Below are 22584 nucleotides of genomic sequence, written 5' to 3' on the forward strand. Positions count from 1 at the left end.
ATTGAAAAGAATTGGAGAATTTTTTATTGTATTGTATTGATCTCATGTATACATGTACATAGTCTATTTATAGTGTACAAATGAAAGAAAAAGAGGAAACAATATACAAGAGATCATAATCAAATTAATCAAGGATCGATTAAATCAATTAGTCTCCAATTGATATCCATATTGGAATCTCCAATAATATCAAATCATATCTCAAACACTCCCCCTCAAGCTGGTGGCCTATATATGTCGAGGACATCTAGCTTGCTTAGTAGATATGCATGTTGTCTTTGACATAGTGGCTTAGTAAAGATGTTTGCAGGTTGTTCCATAGTTCCAATTCCTTTTGTCACAAGGATCCCTTCTCGAATCTTATCTCAAGTAAAATGACAGTCAACTTTTATGTGTTTTGTTCTCTCATGGAAGACTGGATTTGCCGCTAGTTTGAGTGCGGCATCGTTATCACAAAATAGTTCACTTGGTCCATTGAGTTGTACTCCAAGATCCGAGAGCAGTCCTCGTATTCACACTATTTCACAAACAGTCTTTGCCATGGTTCGATATTCGGATTCAGCTGATACAACAATACAGTTGATTGTTTCTTCGTTTTCTACGAAATCAAGGACTTTCCCAATTTGATGCAAAAATCAGTAATAGATCTTCTGGTCATCGGGCAAGTAGCATAGTCTGTATCATAGTAAGCTGTCATCTTCATGTTGCAATCACGAGACAAGAATATACCAAGTCCTGGGCACCCTTTTAAATACTTAACTACCTTCAATGCTGCATTCATGTGAGATTGTTTCGGACTATGCATGAATTGGCTGAGTATTTGCACTGCATAACATATGTCAGGTCTTGTCATGGTGAGATATATCAGTTTCCCAACAAGTCGTTGATATCCCGAGGGATCCTTAAGTAATGGATCCTTGATAGAAGCAGATGAACCCATATCATACTCATGTGTCGTTAATTTTGTGCTCTGCTCAATCGGTATAACGGTTGGTTTACATCCTGACAATCCTACTTCGGAAACAATCTCCAAGATGAATTTTCGCTGACTAAGGTTGATGCCTTTGTCGGATCGAGCAATTTCAATACCAAGAAAATATTTGGAAGGACCTAGATCTTTGATGTGAAAAGCAGAGTGTAGATACTCTTTGAATTTTTCAACATGAGAGTCATCATTTCCCATGATAAGTATGTCATCAACAAATATTAATAAATATATTGATGAAGTACCTGCAGTCCATGTGAATAAAGCATAATCATGTTTGCAATGCTGAAATCCTGCATTTGTCAGTGAGTGAATTTGGCATACCATTGTCTAGAAGCTTGTTTCAGCTCATATAGAGATTTACGGAGACGACATACTCAAGACTCCCCCTGTCTACGTAAACCCTGTGGAAGTTCCATGTATATTTCTTCATCAAGATCTCCATGCAGAAAAGCATTATGTATATCCATCTGATGTAATGGCCAATTGCTAATGGCAGCAATTGACAAAAAGGAACGTACAGTGACCTCTTTGGCAACTGGAGAAAAGGTTTCATGATAATCAAAGCCTCTCATTGTGTGAATCCTTTAACAACTAAACGAGCCTTGTATCATTCAACAGAGCCATCAGCTTTGAACTTAATTTTGTATACCCATTTACATCCAATTGGCTTCCGATGTGAGGGCAGTGGAACAATATCCCAAGTGTGATTTTCCATGAGGGCATTAAGTTCATGTGCCATGGCATCCTGCCATTGAGGATCACGTGCAGCTTCATAATATGAAGATGGCTCCTGTTCTTCCGAAATACGACTAATGTAACACATATGTTTTGGAGATAATTTACTAAAAGAGACATATGAGGAAACATGATATTGTGTACGAATATGCCGTTTAGAACGTCGAGGTTGCTCAACTGGCAATTGTTCAGATACTTCTGGAGAGAATTCTTGGGCAGGCTGTGGTGGAGGTGAAGTCTCCATAGGTGATGTAGATGAATGAATATCCTCAGATAATATGGCTGGTGATTCCACTGCTTGATTTGAAGACTCCTTCATAATTTGGGTAGATGGTTTTGGTGTAACAAGGACATATTGTGGAGCCATTGATAAATCCTCATCTGATAAGAACTGATGGCGGTCTAATAAAGATGATTCGGATGAGGAAGTCTTCTCTTGGAATGGGAATACATCTTCGTGAAATATAACATCCCTGCTTATGAAAAATGCCCTGTGGATATTTCCATAACCATATATCCTTTCTGAAGAGGGGGATATCCCATGAAAATACACTAAGTGGCTCGAGGTCCCATTTTGTCCCGAGGCCCCACAGTTGTTGCATAGCATAAACAGCCAAATACTCGAAGGTGATCAATATCCAGCTCTTTTCCATAAAGCAGTTCGAAGGGAGTTCGGCCATTAAGAATTCGAGTTGGCATGTGATTAATTAGATAAGCTGTCGTGACCACACAATCTCCCCAAAAGATTTCAGGAATTGAAGCTTGATATTTTAATCCCCGAGCTACTTTTAAAAGATGTCTATGCTTGCGTTCAACAACTCCATTTTGTTGTAGAGTGTAAGTACAAGAACTTTCATGAAGAATTCCATGGGAAGATAAAAACGATATGCAATCAGAAGTGAAGAATTCATGTCCATTATCTGTATGAATTCTTTGGACAGATTTATCGAATTGATTTCTGACCAAAGAGAGAAATTTTGACATGTAAGAAAAGGTTTGGCTTTTAGATTACATAAGGAAAACCCAAGTAGCACGAGTATAATCATCAACTATCGTGAGGAAGAAACGAGATCTATCACGATGAGGGGTATGATACGGACCCCAGATGTCCACATGGAGTAAGGAAAAAGGATTGGTTGCTCGAGATGTACTGATTGGAAAAGATGCTCGAGATTGTTTAGCCAAGGGACAAATTTGACATTTTGGATGAGGAAAACATGCACTATGACCCAGGCGTTGATGAAAAAGGAGATTTTTATTACTAGTGGTCGCATTACAAGAAATGCTCTTATTTAGTAAAGCTAAATCTCCTAGAGAGTCCATCCAAAAATATAGTCCTTGTGCAATACTACCCAAGCCTATCAGTTTCCCAGTCGAATGGTCCTGAAAGAAGCAATTCTCCGAATTGAATATGACACGACAAGAATTGTCCTCGCAAACTTTTGAGAAAAATAGGAGATTGAATTCAAAATCTGGAATATGTAGGACATTTTTAAGGATAAGATTGGGACCAAGACGAACAGTGCCAATTTTAGAAACATAGGTGACATTCCCATTTGGTAGACGCACAGATATGGAGGATTGTGAATTTCTATGAACATGGGAAAATAGATGCTCATAACAAATTATATGGTCACTGGCTTCTGAATCAATTATCCATGCATCAGTTGATATTGAATTCGTCTTGTGAAGAATGGTGCCTGAGAAACTTGCATTCTTGTCACTGGTATTCAGTTGACTTAGAGCTTTCATAATATTATGATATTGCTCCTGAGTAATTGTTTAATGTGTTCCATCAACTTTTTGCGCAGAGACCTGGTAAGCAGAAAATTCTTTTTCCTTCTTGTCTTTATCATTTGGTCTCCCATGTAATTTCCAGCATGTGTCCGCAGTATGGTGTGGTCGTTTGTAGTATTCAAAATATTTATTTTTGAATTTTGAATTTTACCCACTAATCTTTGCTGATGACGTGGCATTTCGTGAGCCATAGGATCCTTTATAATTGGGTGCTGACGTGGCTTGATTATGGCCATTGGATTCGGCCAGATTGATGGACAAATGTGGGCCATCCGAATCAATGCGTGAATCCCAGCCGTCCGCTCGAGAAGACCTAGGGCGTCTCTCATTTTCCTTCGACGCCTAGCAATTCGTCTGGCCCCATCACTCCCGAAAGCTCCAGTCGCTCCCTGTCCTCCGGTCGTCAGCTCTTCCGTTGCAACGCTAGATGGGAAGACGGCAAGGCTTACTCCTTCATCGATCTTTGCATGTTCGATCGCAGCTAGCCGTTGGCTCTCCTCCTGGACGGCCAATTGGTAGATCCGGCCTAGCGAAGGCGCCAGTTCCATCGCAAGAATTTGCGACCGGAAAGACGAGTATGACTTGTTGAGTATCAGTAAGAACCTTGTGACCTTTTCCCTTTCTTTTATCTCTTTGTATTGTTGGAGTGTGGCCTCGGGTCCTTCGAGCCGCTCCTCGGCCGCCTCGAGCTCGTTCCACAGAGTTGAGAGCCTGTTGAAGTAAGTGGTAACCGAAAGGTTCCCTTGCTTCAACTCCAACAGAGCTTGATTGATTGTGAATAACCTCGCTCGATCCAGCCGTCTGTACATCTCACGAATGTTTTCCCAAATTTTCTTTGCATCTTCGGTCGGTGGGAGGCCAGCAGCAATGTCTAAAGCTAGGCAATTTCTTATCCAAGTGCGAACCAATTGGTTGCACTTCTTCCAGTGCCTCTAAAGTCGTTCGTCAGCGGAAAAAGGTATGGCTCCGTCGAGGAAGCCATCCTTGTCTTTTGTGACAAGGGCTTGCCGGAGATCCCGAGCCCAAGCGTTGTAATTCTCCGGTCCGGTGAGTTGCAAGGTAATGAGGCGTAACTCGGGTCCGTCGACTGGCGAGGTATAGAGTGGGTCGTCGGGCTCGGGACGGCCACCGCTGCCGATTGGGAACGCATACGGTAGATACTCGGGTTGAAGGACTAGGTAGGGATTTGTCCCTAGACCCGGCGGAATGGATCCAGATCCGGATCTGGATCCATGACCCGGATTTGTCCAACCCGTTCTGCCATTCGGATTGGTTTCGTGCGCTGGATGAATTGATCCATCCCCACTGGGCTGATTTCCAGGCCCAGCTACATTTTCCTCTCCGTGCAGGCCATGTTGAGGATTGGCCCACGCTTGTCCTGGTCTGATGGTCCATTGACCTTGGGTGGAATACCAGTGAGCTAGATGCCACTGAAATGGGCCGGGAATCTGGACTGGAGCAGGTCCAAATGGCCCGGAAATCGGGACTGGAGCAGGTGCAAATGCGGTTGAATGCTGAACAGAAGACCGTCCATCATCAGTTGGATTAATTTGATCCGATGATGTTGGAGTTTGAATTTAGGTGAGTTGAGGGCTTCTTCATTTGTATTATGATTTTCTGACATTGTATCAAAAAATGAATTCCTACCGGGTGGCTGATTTGTTTTGCAAGGTTATGATTGCAACAACCAAAAAGGAGAAAACACCGGAGGCAATTCCAGAACTGTGGAAGCTAGGTTAGGAAGGATGGCTCTGATACCATGACAGAAATTGAAGAGAATTGGAGAATTTGTTATTGTATTGTATTGATCTCATGTATACATGTACATAGTCTATTTATAGTGTACAAATGAAAGAAAAAGAGGAAACAATATACAAGAGATCATAGTCAAATTAATCAAGGATCAATTAAATCAATTAGTCTCCAATTGATATCCATATCGGAATCTCCAATACTATCAAATCATATTTCCAGCAGTTTTCTCTGTTGAGGGCATATAATTTGGGCTTCTCTTATTTACATGCACTCAATCTGTACATCAACTTTCTTCTGGAGAGAGAGGGAGAGGGAGGTCAGCCTTTACAAATACATGCTCTTAGTCAACGCCACCGAAAGTTTCTCCTCTCAAAAAGTCAGACTTCAGATGCCATATCTCTCGTGAACAGATGTGTAATTTTAAAAAGCATACATTAGGAACTCCCTCTATAATTGCGCATTTAGCAAGGTCAACTCGCCTCCTCACCGTAGTCCAAACGTACGAAATGCAATAAGTGCTTCCTTGATTTCAATTGCCTAATGACTAAAATAACACGACTTTCCTCAGTAATTAAAGCATGATATGAATTCTAAATCACCTAATTCAAAAGTCGAAGGATCGAGAGATGGAACAAAGCATACTTTTATGGAAAAAATTGCCCACGATCTGGCCGCCGGAATAAGCACTCCGGCGAAGATTTGGCTGCCGATGAGCTCAGACCAAATCCTTTTCGGAAAGAAAGTCCATTTCGGGTTTTCTTTTGAGAAAAGGGGAAATAACACAAATGATTGGTCCAGTATGCAATATGGTCCCTGAATTATTGGTAAATGTTCAACATAGTCTTTTTATTAGGCTCAAACAACAAATTAGTTGTTATCTGATGACGTGAATGAAGATATTGAGTCAATATGTTCATATTTTTATTCGTCTACTTCAAAAAGAGGAAAACAAATGAGGGTGTTGACATCATTATTTAATTATGTGGATCATCACATCCTATTTTGAGATGAATATCTTACTTATATAATCTGATATGACTTTTTTTTCATGGGCTCACCATTTAAACGTAAGTAAATTGGAAGTCAGATAAGCAGATTTCGTTAAGTTAAATTAACGAAAAGAAGATAATGAATATTTTTATATAATTAAGGGATTAAATTAAATATTTACTAATAATTTAGGCATCACATTAAACATATTAAAACACTTCAGAAATGAAATTGCGCACTAAATCGAAGTTAATGATCAGTCCGCTGCCTAGGTCAAATATTTGAGAATTTTTTCTTGGATGGGCTAGACACGTGGGCGACAAGGGGCCCACCCTCGCCTCGCCTTTGCTCGGGAGAAAGATTGGATTGGATTGGATTGGATTGGGGGGATCCGGGGGGCGGGCGGGACTCTCCTCTCACTCCACTTCCACTGGGTCTGTGCCGTGCCGAGGAGGGGGGGTGGGAGGGAGGGCCACCCGCCGACTCAAACTTCATCATCATCACCACCAATTAATTCTCGTTCGTTCCCACATCGGAGGGATGGAGGGAGGAGGGAGAGGGATGAAGGAGGAAGAGGTAAAGGAAGTGGAGACGAAATCCGGGAATGGAAGCGGCGCGCCTCCGCCCAACCCAACCCAAAACGACGCCGCGGCTCCTGATGCCCAGCTATTCCAGCTCCTCTCCGGCCTTCTTCACCAGGTGTGGGTGGTGGTTTTCTTTCCCTTCTCTTCCCATCCTCCTCCTCCTCCTCCTCCATTTCCCCTTTGAATTCTCCCCTCCCCCCCTCCCCTCCCCCCTCCGACGATTCCATTTCATTCCCGACCTACCCTATCGAAATTCCCCCTCTCTCTCTCTCTCTCTCTCTCTCTCCTTTTGTTGTCGTCGTCTGCTGGGTGTATGTAAGTATTGGATGTTTTGGGTTCTGTGTGATCCGCGCGTGCTGGCCCAGCGCGAGGTTATTTATCTTATGGAGCCATCGTGACGAAATTTTTGCTTTCTTGGGATGAGCTTCTATTGCGAAGCCGTGCCCCCCTCAGCTGCAAAGACGACGACCACGCTTCCCCTCGTCTTCTTTTCTTTTCTTTTCTTTCTCTTATTTTTTTTAGCTGGGTCGCCCTTTTCCGTATCTCAAGGCGCTGTTTCTGAGTTGCAATACAATTTAACACGAAGGCGTGGAGGAGGTGACGACAATTGCAATCTGGCGCCTTGGATCGATACACTGTGTCCTTTAGGATTCCAGGCATCTCTTTGAACCCCCCAACATATTGTTGTTTGTTCTTCCTGCTTCTTGTTGTTGTTGTTGTTGTTGTTGTTGCTGCGCTTTCAAACAATGTACATCTCTTTGTCACCCTCCCCTGTTCGAAGGAATCGAATGTTCGGTCCGTCTAGGACTAGGAGTGCCATCTCAAGAAAAAAAAGGGTGGAATACGATTCTAGCGTCTGTCGAATTTCAAAGGGCTGTCAAAATTGGCTACATCAATCATTGTTTCTTAGGAAAGAAACTCTGGAGGTAATTAATGTGATGGCTTATCTTCAGAGCATCCGGAGTTGCTGTATGTTTCTGCCTCCTGTTTCATTTCCCAGCAAGCATCCTACCTTTCACTACTTGTTCAGTCATCAACCTGGGGATATCTGTTTCTCAATGCTTTGTTTGGATATATTTTCTAACCTTCTTACCGCACGTTGTTTTCGATGAGAATTTTCGAAAAAAGAAAACAGAAAAATGAAAACTTGACTCAGCTTTTCATATTGCCTGCCCTTCATCCTTGTAGGTGCCGAGAGGACGGACTCTGGAAAATCATATAATGAGTCTCTTTGGTTTTCTTTGGCATGTTTATCATTTTTCCTGGCTAAAAATGAAGAGCGTTTCTGTGCCATGTGATCGTGTCTGGTGTTTGCATGTGTCTGCACGTGTCTATGCCCACATCGATGCCTTGGATGCATGATGGAGTGCGTACGTCTACCTTGCATGTGTATGTCTCTCCTTTAGGCCATGGGGTTAAAAGGTGGCATTTTCTCTAGAAACGTGTATGTATTGGGTGTGCTCGAATTGGATTCCGTAGGGAGCTTTTAGCTGATGCTTTCTTGAGGTTTTATTCATTAGGTGGAAGCATTGACCAACGATGAGGAAGTCGAATTGCGGTCCAAGATTGAAGCACTTAGATTAGAGGTGACAAAGGTTCCTTCAAGCTCGACTCGGCATCTTGATGAGGTATTTGTTTCAAGGTTATCTAGCAATCATGTTTCAATTGTTAAGAGGTCTTTCTCTGAGCACCCAAGATTTCATTTGATGCTTGGATTACTATAACTACTTCATATGAGGGATTTTCCTTTGATGTTTCTGTTCGATTTAGCTGGAAATAGCCAAAGAGTTGGACAAGCTGTCAACGAAGTTGGATGATGTGGATGAGATGATATCGTCAGCCATAGCTTTGGATCCGCACGTGCAGTCGCTCTTGAGTGGTACGGCTGATATATGGATGCCAGTGATTACAGCGAGCGCTGATGAGAGACGTAACTTTGCCGGACCTACTGGAGAAGGTGATGCCAGAGAGAGTGAGAAGGCTCCTATGTAGTTCTTGTAAAATCATGTCGACCATTTGAAAGGCGGAAAAACATTCAATAGAGTTGTATGGACAACCAAACACTTGTGCTCGTACTTGCACAAGCCAATTAAATATTTCAAAAGCTGTCGCCTTCTTCAATTCCAAACTAATTTCAATGCATAACCTGTATGATAAGAAGATAACAGAGGTAATCCAGGGATGGCCATTTTGTTAATGAGCGTGCTAAGGGCAGGAATCAATAAGGAAAAGTTCTGCTTTTGTGATGTGAACTTTGTAGTCGGTGCTTTGACAATATGTCGAGTTTTAGTACGTGGTGTTGGACTACAGGGATTCTCTCTAATTTTATGTACGTCACGGTGGAAGTTAGTGCTCGTTTGTTTAAGCCATTTTGTAAACTGATGCATGAACTCAAACGTGCGCCAAATGCAACTTCTTATATCCCGGGTGCCCTTTGTCATTCCATACGTTCTTATATCCCAGGCAAAGCAGCAAGGGTTTTTTTTTTTTTTGGATCGAAACAATATCATTTCATTTCATCAATATGAGCTTCACCACATGCAAGATTCTAAAGGGTTTCGAGAGGGTTAAAGACCCAATTATAGGGCAAAGATTTGCACCTTTGAGTCTTAACAATCCTGCCACCTGATTTATTTCCCTATTAAAGTGGGCTAAAGAACATTAGGTAAATAGGCTAGCACTTTGGTAACAACAGATGTGATTGTTCAAATAGATCATCCTAAAATTCTGAAGTTCATGCTGATTCTCACGTCATAAACTTTGTGAGGCAAGCAATTTCGTTTTTATATGAAGTTTCTTATTTGCATATGGAGTAAAAGAAAAGGCAATGAAAATTAGAAAAAAGCCGTAATTCATGGAATTTATTTTCATGAAAAAGACGTGGGCAAAGCATTTTCTTAGTCATAAATAATGGAATGTGAAAAGATCCATGTTCCCCAAAAGACTAACGGAGTATATAAAAAAGGCCTGAGAAGTGTAAGGAATAGAATTGGGTTCCTCTGGTTGCAATCTTTCGGAATCGGGCCATTTGAAAATGATTGCTCAGGAATCTTCTAAACTGATGAAGAGAATTTAAACACTATGCCAAACCTAGAAATTGCCGTACATGAGATAAACAGCAGAGGCCCTCGTATCTTGGAGTCATGCCTGAATACAAGCTGTCATTTGTTTCAGAATTTCCTACTAAACAGGTGGGATCAATTTGGTGGAGGTTCCACATTTCGACTGCTCTCGTCGTCGTCAACAACATTACACCAAACAAGCTCTCACTAAGCTATTTAACCAAATAGAGAACTGTTCGGCTCGGATTCTGACAAGAGGTCGCCTTTGCAAGGGATGAGTTCACTGTACACTCAAAACTGCCCAAAAAACCATTGTCAATGACAGCAGCAGGACGGAGAACTCACCAGACGAGTGAAAACCATCGCCAGCCGTGAAGCCAAGGTCCACGAAGATAGAGGGCGGTGAATAATTGGGATTGGGCATTATGTTGGAATTTTGGGACGCATGCACGCGTTCAAGCTTATTACCATTTAGGATTCCGAGGAGGATCCCATCCAAGGAAGGTACTCCAAGTTAAAATGGGAATACGATACCAACAAGGAATAGTTATTCTGCTTTGTTCTCAAACTAGTATTAAAGGTGCTGTCACTACAAACCCTAAAAGTGAAATGTGAAAACATCTACAATAGCTACACTTTGTAGTCATAATTTCTCGCAAGGCAAGATAAGATCATCGACTCTCCCGACGAACCATAAAAGTGAAATGTGAGATGTGTGGAAGGAGCAACCAGTGGCTATCTGGAGTTAATGCCAGACAATGCATGAGGCTCAGTCCTGCTGTAAGTGGTAATTAACCATTATTTCCATTGAAGCCCATCATTTGTATATCACACAGCTACCAGGTCAATAATTTGACGAGCCATCATAAAAAATTTAAAACTTGCCGAGAAAGGGAACAGGCGAAGAGTTCTAAACCTCTCACAGCTAGACAACACCATAATTCAGCATCGCCGGGCCTATCAATAGAAAAATCAGCACTTTCAAGAAAATATCACAGAACAAACATTAGTGGCTCCATCGTCCACGTTTAGGAGGTGGCTGCTTTTCTGCAGTAATTTTCAAGCCATTCCATGGTAACACTTTTGGGCCTCTCTAAAGGCAACCCAAGTGCTCTGTCCCATATCAGCTGAAGAAGTGCAAAAAAGCTTCCATTAACTCTTAAGACTGAAAAATCAATACTCAACGGTAAATGAACAATAGAGGAGTACCTGTGAGCAGATTCCAATGCTCCTAGATACGCCAAAAAGAACAGTATAGTATCTGTTCCATAGTTTTGAAAGAAATTAAACTCCAACTTTAAAAAAAGAAGCACATGCACACAGTGTCAAAACAGATTGTAAGCAACAATAAGAAACGTCACCTTGCTTCCGTCAAACCAAAATGATTCAGCAAAACTCCACTGTGAGCATCCACATTAGGCCATGGGTTTTTGACCTACAAGAATCCCCAACCACACGACACATTTACAGCATTGTAAAAATTCCATCAGGTACAACACTAGAGCTTAGACCCACAAAATGCTGCAGGAAGTGTAGCTTAATTCGTGCACACACAAGTGCTATCTATACTTATTTCTTTTCGTGGTGATTCTAAGAAATTATATTAGCCAATTAATAAACAACTAGATGATTTAAAAAACCTACATTACTATGAAAGAAATCAAACAAATATTAAATCAATCTTTCTCGTACAAACCCTTATCATTGCATAGTAATTTGGACCCGTAGACTGAAAAATTGGAAAAGTTTTATCAGCATGCAAGTCTGGTCATTCTCTCTTTCATAGTATTCCCTTCTATATGAATTGAGCTTGACTTAGATAATTGTGACAGTTTCGGAACAACGCATCACAATGATAAAAAGTGCCCTTGTCTAGATAGATAAGAAAATCCCATGAAAAGATGAAGGAAAAGAAAGACACTAGTTGATAGGAAAAATAGAGTTGACAGAGATGATAACTAAGAACAGCATGTACCTAAAACTATTGAAGAAAAATATAGAAGTCAAAAAGCAAAGGAAGTGATAGAAAAAGCAAGGGGGGAAAACGATAGTAATTTGAGAGGTGAAATGAAAGGGCAAAACTAGAACACCTGATTTCTAGCGTATCCCCAAGACCAAAAAGAAAAAACCAAAAATGAAAAACGAAAGGGCAAAAAAACAATCCATCAAATTCAAGATTTACTTAACCACTGGGTTTGCCCCAGTAGCCACCCTCCTACTTGGGAAGGGGGAGGTGGGGAGTTCGATTCCCCACCTTTTCAGAGAGGCTAAGGGTGGGGAGTCAAGAGTTAAAGTAGGATAGACACAAAAAAAAATTCAAGATTTACTTCTTTTATATTTTTGCCCATAAATTCATCAAGAGTTAAGGGGGCTGTGACTAGTTACTATTTTTTGTGTAAGTTTGTACTCTTCTAGAGTTTGACCCTCAAATTGTCTTGTTTAACACAATCAAATAAGATGGGGGAAAAAACTACTGTATTCTAAAAGGCCACCACTCAGAGAGGGAAAATTCAGTTGTTACTGTCCTGTAAATATCATGAGAAATCACAAGAAAAAAGCCCATCAGGCGGCACACTGCTTTAGCGTTAGTTAAATTGTCAAAATCTTGACAAATTTCATGATTTTCTTGTTTTGATGGCGAATTTGACATAATGCTGAAAGTACAAAGAATACAGAATTTTGATTAAAAAAAAGTATTATCTAAAAACATTCATAGTGAAGAGTATTTAAATTAACACAATACCTTTCCTAACTCAGTCAGTATAGGAGGTACCACTTCATAAAGCTTTGAAACCTAGTCATTCAAATTGTAGTAGATGGTTAGTCAAACAATAAATTGATTACATAACATAATTAGTCACGCCAAGCTAATTTTTGTACACAATGAGGGCTCAAATACTAACCAGTTGGAAAAGGGGATCATCAGGTAAATGCTTCAGAGCAAATTCCCTCTGACATGTATATCTGGGATCTGTTTGCCGGAGCACTCCATGACCATACCCAGGAACGACCTGCATAATCAAAAGGAGAAAAGAAAAGAATGGACAAACAATCAGCAAAATCCTACTTAGAATTTTAGTTGGGCTTTGAGCCTTATAACTTTAAGGACGATACAGACAGAAAACTTTACGAAGTGCCATAGATAACAATGATAATATCACATCAAGGACCTCTCCCTCACATGCAACATAGTATTACAACAACATTGAACAAAGAGTGAATCAGCATTTCCGATATTGACATGTTAATGTATGGAAAACCAAATCCAGCCGAATCAAGTATTAGCATCATCGAGAGTTTATGGATTTCTCAAAATATCCTAACTGACATAAGCTGCACAGACCAGCTTTTAACATTTTCTCTCAATTAGATAGCAATGTAAGGAGGGGAGGTCCAAAAAATGGATATGTTGGAGTGCAAACTAAACCAATTATAGTAAGTGGCACTCTATGATTCTGTGATGGAACCAACATATCGCTTGAAGGGGTGTGTAATGTAACCACCCAGTTTAAGGCAGTAATCCAAGAAAGTAACAGAAATAAGGGGCAACCGATTGTCTGCCACTCTAGATTTAACAGTGTTCAGAAATTAACTGAGGCTGTGTCAATAAACGCCTCACGTTGGCTTGTAAATCTAATATCTCAAAGTAGAGAAGTACTCTATACAAGATTGAAATTACAAAAATAAGATGTAATACATATTCACATTTAGGCTCGAGCTCTTAGGATCAGCAGCACACTCAAGGGGACTGGCAAGGGCCATCATCTCCTAGGCCATAAGGTGCCTTGGTATATTTTTTCCAATAGACAGAAATTTCATGTAGTACGCTTTATTTCACGCCTCCCCTACCCCATACTAGGATCTTGCAAATATTTAATTTCAGCCCTTAATCTAAGGTTCTGCATTTCGTTTATCACTGCTTCTTTTAATATGAAAACAGTATATAAGGCAAAGCCAAAGTGTATACAAAAAAAAATTGACAACATGTGAGACCCAACAAAGAGTTCCATCAGACGGTATTTTTCTTGCGTGAAATCACCAAGATCAAATCTCGAGGACTGTCTCCCAAATGGTGAGTAACAGTTATGTTTACCAAAAACATTATATATGAAACAGATGAATGCACCTTGCCACTATTCAGAGTCTTCCAGATATATTCTTTCAACTGTTCTGTACTGACATTCTCTCCACACTCATCTACAACTGACTTGATCCAAAGCAAAACTTCCTGCAGCAGAATACAGTGACAGTAAGAGATGGAAGAGAATGAGAATCACCAAAGCTGCGACCAGTAAATTTCGAATAACAAAAAAGAAAAAGAGATGAAAAGAAATACAACTAATACTAACATGCAAGGAAATAAACTAAATTTCATAGAATTTTATCCAATGTTGATTAAGAAACATATAGCCATAAACAACCGACAGAAATAAAGCATGTTCCTAACTAGACAAGTGACACATTTGCAAAAAGTATTTCCAACAAACAAATGATGAACTGAACCAAGAAATCAATTTCACAGTCATTGCTTTGTCGTATTAATGCAAATCATGTGTTCAGTTTCAAACCATTTATTCATAACTGCTGCTAAAATATGATGAAAAATAAGTTAAAAACATTAGGCTGGGTATATGCTCCTTAGCGGATATTCATCATGAAACCAGTCGAATCATCTGAGTTTCATGGAGGTTATGTTTTTGCCTCGTGCCAAATTTAATATTCTAGGTACTATATTACATTGCGATGACTTTCATCTAGGCTAATATTAGACAATGAAATATATCATCTACCTACACTTACTAATTTTATTTACTTTAACAATGGAGGGACACTGAAGTTGGTAACTTTAGTCCCCAAGTGAGTAGATAGAGGCTTATGGCATGGCTTCGGAGGCAGTTTCATAAAGTCCAATATTTATCAAAAATCCACGGTGGTACCCTCTAGACGACATTTCTTTCGGCACAACAGGTAGGCAACAGCCAGACCATATGTGACTAGCCAATCTGGCTTTGCCAGAACTCTACGTGCCATAACTTATGCTCTACTTGATAATACACAATCATGCCCTAAAGACATCTTCAAAGGTGTTCTTGTGTTCAGAAAGGGTAGCACAGAGTGTTTAAGTAGGGTTGCACGTTGCGTAAGACTAGATCTCTAACAAGACAATCGAACAAATTCATTATATATTAAAATAAAAGATGAAGAAGATCCTAAGGAATTCAAGGATATTTGTCAGAAAGAAGCTGCTTTCACATCTCACTATCGTTGAAAAAACCTATCTCTTCATAGTGAAAAATATATACCACCAACAGCAATCTCATCCTTCCCCAACACAAAAAAAAAAGAAGAAAAAACCCATCCCATTGAGTGGGGGCCCTATATTATTAGTTTTACACCACTGCGCTTGATTCTGTATGAAATTCAGCTTGGCTCTACAACAAAGAAGATCCAAGCAAGGATAAAAGTTTTCATCCAAAAGCACAAGTAGATAAAAACAGCCACTTAGCGAGACTGTTGATGGTATCAGCAGGAAAGCAAAAATTATATGTATCCCCACTTCTTTCTTTTCTTTTCTTTTTTGGTTCAAGGAGAACCAATAGAGCAGTTGCTACCACAAATACTTAAAACAAAATTTTTAAAGAGCACTGAATGAATTGGCAATCCTGTGTTGAAATCTTCGTTACCCTATTCTTCATCCCACCTAAAATGAGTTACACTATCCAGCTTCACCGCTTTGAGTAGAATGAACATCGCTTTGGTTTGATGTCATTTTACACATGAGTGTGTAAAAAGCGCTTAAACAATTAACAAGAGCTCCATCCCATAATCAAAGCTTTTAAAAATGTTAAGAGTCGTCCCACCACTCCGACCATATATCATTGTCATTTGTCTTCAGCTGCATGCAATATTCAATTAATTGAAGTTTGCTATGAAGTAAAATGCTTTAAAATTGATGGCTAATGACTTCTAATAGTTATGAGTAATGAAACCTGATTAGCCAATCCATGAAGTGGCCCAGCTAAACCATTTAATGCAGCTGCAAAGGAAAGATACGGATCTGAAAGTGCACTGGCAACCTGAATAAAACAGACATTTGTCAAGATTTACCGATAGCATCAACATTTAACAAATTATCTCTCTGAATGTGCATTACAATGCATATATGTGATCCACTAGACGATTATTGGTTCTCATCAGATTCTTTCAACTACAGGAGCTAGAAACCTATAAGAGCAACATCAAATAAGATGATCAGGAAGCATGGCACTTACAAGGTGGGCAGTGTGAGCACTGACATTTCCACCTTCATGATCACTGCAGTGAAGTTATTTTGTTAAACCAAGTTATATAAGAATTTAAATTATCACATGCTAACACAAACAACAATCATGAAATCAAGGACATGGGATTCTTGCCATGCAATGTACCTGTGAATTGTGAGGTAGAGTCTCATAAGCTCATGCATTTTGGGATTATCAAATCCTAGCATGTGTGCAAAATTCCCTCCATAATCCAAAGAATCATGCATGGGTATGAACTGACCTTCCTTGTATATCCTTTAAAAAGAAAGGGCTTGTGTCAAGTTATGATTTGAGAAAGCCACAATATAAAGAGATAAATAAAGTAATAAATGCCATGCTAACTCCAATCCTATGTTCTTTTCATTGCAGTATTTCTGAACTAATTCTCAAAATTATGCCAAAAAAGAGTCTTGGTATTACCTTAAATGCTAAAACCTTATCCATGCATAGCTACTCAACATAATTGGAGCTCTAGTAGTTTGTATTAAAGAATTTACATGCAAAATCAATCATGTGATCTACTAACCTCCGATAAATGTAAGCAGCAAGTGCTGGAAGACGAGCAATCAAATTAAGAGAGTCCTCATATGCTGTTTCCCAGTATCTGAAAATCAGTTTAGCAATTGGCATCACTAAACAATAGAAGGCCAGTGTTATGCACAAGCATTCCAAATTTACTAACTTTGATTTATGAATTCCTTTTGCATATGCCTTCTGAAATTCACTTTGAACCTGAAAAGGAATGTCAATAAGTTAAACTATATAATACGCTTCAAACTTCAGAGACATTGATAAAGCATATGCTTCAGCAATTATCATGAGGTTATGCTATGAAAATTCTTTCAATGTGGAAATGACAGTTCACCCCCTTAAAATTTCAAAGCTGGACATAAACTATTTTCCATGTGGAACTCATGCAATTTTTACAAAAGCCATGTGGTACTTTTCTGCTCCATGATGACACTTCAAACATTTCCTCGTGGGAAGCTTCTAGTATCAATGTAATTAAAAACTCGTCTTCTGTCTTTTGTTCCAGCAATCGCCTCTTACTCTTATTAGCTGATTTGTTCACAACGCTTTGTTAGTCGATTTTGCCAAGCACCATTAAAGTTTACCTACGAAAATAAAAAGCTAATGGGCACCTTTCTTTGTCACTTCATGCAATCAGCAGAGTTCACACTACGGCAATTCTTTTCAATTTACAAACCCATAAAACAAGAGACTAATTTATAAACAGAATAGTCCATCTATGAACCTGAAGGAACATAACCCCGGCTGTTAATTGGGTCATTGGGTGAGCTGTTACATCCAGACCATCAATAAACTTGTACAACTTATCTGCAAGCAAATTTTAGAAAGCCAGTGATTGTCAAATGCCAAAATAATAGGGTTATCAGTATATAAAAAGAAAAAACATCATGAGCACTATAGACCATGGTATCAACACCAAAAAATCACAGCATATTGTCAAGGACGGATTATTTCAATAAAGTTAAGATGGACATCAGAGGACTATGTGCAGCCATTGAATATCTAGATAGATTTTGCCCTTTTTACAGTCGTCACAATTCTGAATAAATAGCCAACGACCCAAGCTTGAAAGTTCCTCATGCCTAATGTTTAAAAACCTTCAAATTTCCTAAAACACTAAGTTAAAAGATCAAAGTCAAATTACCCATTTAGCATAAGATATAAACAAATCACCAAACAATACCGGAAAGAGATCAATACTCTAATAGAATCCACAAAAACCACCCGACTAGAGTCTGTTCCCTCAACTTCTTTTCTGGCTAAGGCTTCACAAGCTTTGACGTTCATTTTCTCTTTCAATCAAAACAGTCGCAGCAGAAGCACATGCTATAAACATACCCACAGTTTTGTTGGTCTGGAGAGAGAGAGAGAGAGAGAGTCAGAGAGAGACAGAGAGAGAGAGTGAGAGACCTGGAACTTGAGCACGGTCTCGCAATTCAGCAGACAGTGCATCCACCTGTGCCTTGTTGGGAACCTGAACCAGAATAGGAGAAGAAACGAGCTATGAGTTTTACAAATAAAGTAACAAGCACCTTTTAATTTTCCAGTACATAAAAGCCTACAAGATATTTTCCTCCTTATTAAGAATTGAAATTTGAGGATTTTCCAAAAGAAATAGCTGTCAAGAAGTTCTTAGCTTAAGTACTGTTGTTCTGAAACTCAAATCACAACACACTTTCTCATCAGATGGTAAATGACGGGAAGCACCCAATAAATACTTTCTTCCTAATTACCCGAAAAAACACAGGTATACTATCAGTTACAAAAGTTCATCCTGTCAATCTCATGATGATCCAAAATATTGAAAATGCAAGCTCTCATAATTCCCTAGCAAATTGAGAAGACTAAAACTAACATTCTTAATGATCCAATATAGCTTCAGGGTACATACTTAAAATATGATATTTCTTCAATACTAACTAGCATGGAATGCAGGTCTTGTACCTTAGCATCCACAATATTGGAAATTATGGTAAGGCATGTAAATGGGCCAGAAGACAATTTCTATTTCTAGTAAATATGGAAAAAAATGTAGAATCATGCATGTTTGTTGCCGGGGGCAACAAGATCAAGTTGGTAAAAAGCAAGGAGATCAACCTCTTTCTTTCAAATATAAATATAAAACATCGATTCTAGTTGTCGTTCCTTAACTTAATTCTGACTCTAACCACTCAATGAGCCCCCCCATCACTCATGTGGACCTAAACATAGTTTTCAGCTCATCCGGATCTGCTTGCCCATTCACAAAGATTTTTTTGACATAGGTCGGATAGCACAATTGATTCCTCTAAGAGAAGCAGCCTGATTACTACGACACTTCCAATATATTGTTAAACATAAATGCGGAAGGGCTTGAGGATACACTTTTAGGCCTGATCTCCCAACCAGCCCATCAAGACAATATATGGGCCTAAACTATCACTAGGCTAGCCCGAGCCCATTTGAACCTGTCTAAACCTTTATGTATTTGTCACTGTCATAAGTGAAACTGAATAAAGATATCTTCTTCCTCATTCTTATGTTTGTTCCACATACTGGAAATATCCACTGTCTACGAAACCTACTTTATCCATGAATTTTAATGTATTACTTCTTACGAAAAACTCTATATGTTTATATTAAAATGCTCCCTTAGAAGATTATCCTGGGGATCAGACAAAAATAGTTTTCATTAGTAGTTCCTCCGTCCACCCACAATTTTCATCTCTCTCTCTCTCTCTCTCTCTCTCTCTCTCTCTCTCTCTCTCTCTCTCACACACACACACACACACACACACACACACACGCAGCCCACTTGCCCCATGGCGCACCCCTTCCCTTCAATCACAAATTTATGTGCTGTGTGAACAATTAGATCGTGAGTATCTTGGCATCAAATCAATTGAACTCTTGACATCTTTTGCGAAACTATCATAAATTGCTATAGTACTAGATATCATAAGCCACTGCACCATCAACATTTTAGGAGAATTAAAAACTCAAACATAAACATAAAGGACCTTTCCAGTCAAAAGAAGCCAGAGAAGGCCCTCAGGAAGCGGCTCTCCCCCAGGTTTTGCAGCTGGTAACACCTTTTGGCATTCAGGAATTGAAAGACCCCTGAAGCGAATGCCCTGGAAATCAAAGAGCCACCATTAATATTTAAATAACAACACAAAAAGGAAAGCCAACCGTGATAAGAATCATAGATGACAGACCAGAACTACTTCAAGGAATCATCATACCAATATAACTTGGTGCATAAACAACAGTTAATGACAACATACCTCATCTGGGTCAAGTAATGAGGTCTCCCACAGTAACCCGATCATTCCTCTCATGCCACCAAGCACCTTAGCAGTTTTCACATAAGAGATGTCAAGTAAGAATCAAGAAAAAAGGAACCACCTTTTGCATGAACACAGGTTCTTCCACAAACAAAAAGGGGAGGGCACTTGCACTCTTGTAACAAGAGCTGAAATGACCATATTAATGTATATACCATATCAGTTGTAAAATTCCCCAATTGAACCTTTCCATGTTCTGCTTTCAGTTTCTTCAGTCGCTCCTGTCAACAGAGGAAAATTTCTTAGTGTCAAACATGAATTTTCTGATCTTTAGCATGTCGCCATGTTGCAGTCACTTAAGAGACTCAAAAATTCATTGAGGGCCCATGATGGAGCATATTGGAATTGAACAGAGCTGCCCTAAAGTGTTTATCGATTTCTAATGCAAACCAATACAACGTTAAGTCTGATTGCCACTACTCCAAATTTCAACACTAGGATTAGTGTACTATTTATTTAATTATTTATTAATCCCTATGGAAAGAGAAGAGAAATAATGTTAAAGGCATCGCCGCATCTGACATCTAAACATAGGTGAACATCAAAGAAAAGTCAAAAGTAGAACAAAACCTGTTGTTCTGGAATCATCTCCTTCAACTGACTGTGAAGATCCTGAACGAAAAAGATATCACGTGAGCAAATCAAGTGGGTACTATAGTAAAAGCAAAAGTACTTGCTGACCATACCATGAATTCATGCTATACACTAGTTCTAATTTATGAATCTACGTGCAAGGGGTAGGTCTAGGGCATTTCAAGGTATCAGAGTTGCAGCATAATATCATAGCATTTGGTTAACTTTGTTTCTCTAATCCATTCAACCAAGCAAACTCAGATTTGTCGTACAGTACGGTACAGCTTCCTAATGAAATCTCGTGTAAGTATGAAGGTCTCGCAAAACAATTAATTCAATGATCGCGGGAGGGAGGGAGGGAGGGAGGGATATTACAAGATCGGAAGAGCTCTCCATCTGCAGCCATCTAACCGAATTTCCGAGACTAGATTGCTGCGCCTGCAAGACGAGAGAATCCAAATGAATCGAAGACGAAACCGGAGTGCCGTTTTTTTATTTTATTTTTTTGGGGTTCCTGAAATCAAGGGAAGATGGAACTTACGGAGCGGGAGCGCAGTCTGGAGAGAGCAGACAAGCTTCGAAAGAACGCCATGGCTGCAGGCTGCTTGTAATCGCCTTGATGCCCCTAATCCAAATCCAAATCCAAATCCAAATCCAAATCCAGTAATGACGATAATCAATATGAGATTTCAAAGAACAACAAACAAATCAGGGGAGAGCGAACAAATGGGAGAAGAAGGGAAAGGAGGCTCTGGCTCTGGCTCGAGTAGCAGACCGAAACCTGGTCAAGAGGAGAGCACAACCGCAATCTCCGATCCTTCTTCTTCCCCTCCTTCTCTCTCTCTCTCTCCCTCTCTCCCGTTCACTCCTCGGGGTCGTTTTTCGAAACCAGAGTGTCGCGTGGTGTTATGTGGACGGTGGAGAGAAGAGAATAGGGAGAGATGCTCTAAGCACTCCCAATTAGACCTTTCGATCAGTCAACTTCGCACGAAAGCCAATTCGAGGCCATCTCTCTTCCCTTATTATGGCCCGTTTGATTCAACTTTGAAAATGCTATTTGAGAAATGCAAATGCCTTTGGGTAAAAGCCCAATGGAGAAATGCAAATGATATTTGGTAAAAATATTTTATAAAGCTATTTTGGCCAAAATATAATATTTGGTGAATTATTTTTGCAAATGGACTTTGGGAGTAAAAACCTAACTTACCCTTCGCCGGAGCCGGCGCCGGCAGGCCGCCGGCGAGCCAGATCTGGCACCGGCGGCCGTCGCCTGAGGTCAGGCGACCGCCGCAGGCGAGCTGAGATCTGAGGGGCAGTGGCCCGTCGCCCGAGGCGGGTGACCCTTAGCGAGGGTCGCGGGACCCAGCGCGCGCTGGGTCTCGGGCGGCCGGCGCCTGAGTCGCGCGACTCGGAGAGGCCGTCGCACTGGGTCGCGCGACCTCGGGCGGCCGTCGCCTAGCGGGCGGCCGCCGGCCTCTTCTTGAGGAGTCACCGGCCTCGGGCGACGGCGGCCGCCGGCCTCTTCTTCGGCCGATCCAGGTCTTGCGCCGCCTCACCAGGCCTCTCTCGCCGGCCACCTCACGAAGAAGAAGATGAACAGTACACACGAGGGGCAAAACCGGAATAAGCTAAAATAACTAAGGTAGTTTGGGGATAAAAAATTTGGGTTCAGCATTTGGCAAATGCTGATCCAAATGCTGAACCAAACGGGCCCTATATCTATTAAAAGTGGAAGTTCGCCTTTTGCGGACAGGTGGGGGTGGACACCGGACACCTTTCTCTCCTCTTTTCCAATATTTCTCTCCTTTCCCACACGCCGGCGGTTGGCACACATGTAGACCCGCCAAACGGATTCGGGTCGGATCGGGTCGGAGATACTCCGATCCAAATTAACCCATTTCTATTCAATAGGAGCGTGAACGTGTGTAGGTGTGATTAGTC

At 40.4% G+C, this 22584-nt stretch overlaps 2 protein-coding genes and 1 long non-coding RNA gene across 4 annotated transcripts; 2 read left to right on the top strand and 1 right to left on the bottom strand.

The window, feature by feature from the left end:
• The first annotated feature begins 4786 nt into the window (after positions 1-4786).
• Positions 4787-5168, top strand: LOC130137488 (uncharacterized). The gene is made up of 2 exons (XR_008815914.1): positions 4787-4982; positions 5016-5168. It is a non-coding gene; the product is annotated as an uncharacterized LOC130137488 (long non-coding RNA).
• A 1589-nt stretch (positions 5169-6757) lies between these two features.
• LOC115691726 (uncharacterized) lies at positions 6758-9046 on the top strand. The gene is made up of 3 exons (XM_030618434.2): positions 6758-6964; positions 8370-8477; positions 8620-9046. The coding sequence occupies exons 1-3, from the start codon at positions 6806-6808 to the stop codon at positions 8839-8841; spliced, it is 489 nt and encodes a 162-aa protein (XP_030474294.1). The 5' UTR covers positions 6758-6805; the 3' UTR covers positions 8842-9046.
• A 1641-nt stretch (positions 9047-10687) lies between these two features.
• LOC115691699 (citrate synthase, mitochondrial) lies at positions 10688-21649 on the bottom strand. 2 transcript variants are annotated; one of them, XM_030618411.2, is made up of 20 exons: positions 21425-21649; positions 21185-21268; positions 21019-21081; positions 20641-20682; positions 20226-20291; positions 20011-20076; positions 19744-19857; positions 18155-18218; positions 17469-17551; positions 16896-16945; positions 16740-16817; positions 16340-16468; positions 16184-16226; positions 15902-15988; positions 14038-14139; positions 12815-12922; positions 12655-12705; positions 11273-11346; positions 11121-11172; positions 10688-11038 (listed from the first exon to the last, which is right to left on the bottom strand). In XM_030618411.2, the coding sequence occupies exons 2-20, from the start codon at positions 21233-21235 to the stop codon at positions 10940-10942; spliced, it is 1422 nt and encodes a 473-aa protein (XP_030474271.1). In that variant the 5' UTR covers positions 21236-21268; positions 21425-21649; the 3' UTR covers positions 10688-10939. The 2 variants fall into 2 exon arrangements, with proteins under 2 accessions (XP_030474271.1, XP_056164866.1); XM_056308891.1 differs by having other exon boundaries at positions 21419-21649.
• Positions 21650-22584: the final 935 nt, after the last annotated feature.

Source organism: Syzygium oleosum, unplaced genomic scaffold (assembly GCF_021117445.2).
Source record: "Syzygium oleosum isolate NSW1041296 unplaced genomic scaffold, Sole_v2.1 Sole_v2.02, whole genome shotgun sequence".
NCBI classification, from domain to species: domain Eukaryota; kingdom Viridiplantae; phylum Streptophyta; class Magnoliopsida; order Myrtales; family Myrtaceae; genus Syzygium; species Syzygium oleosum.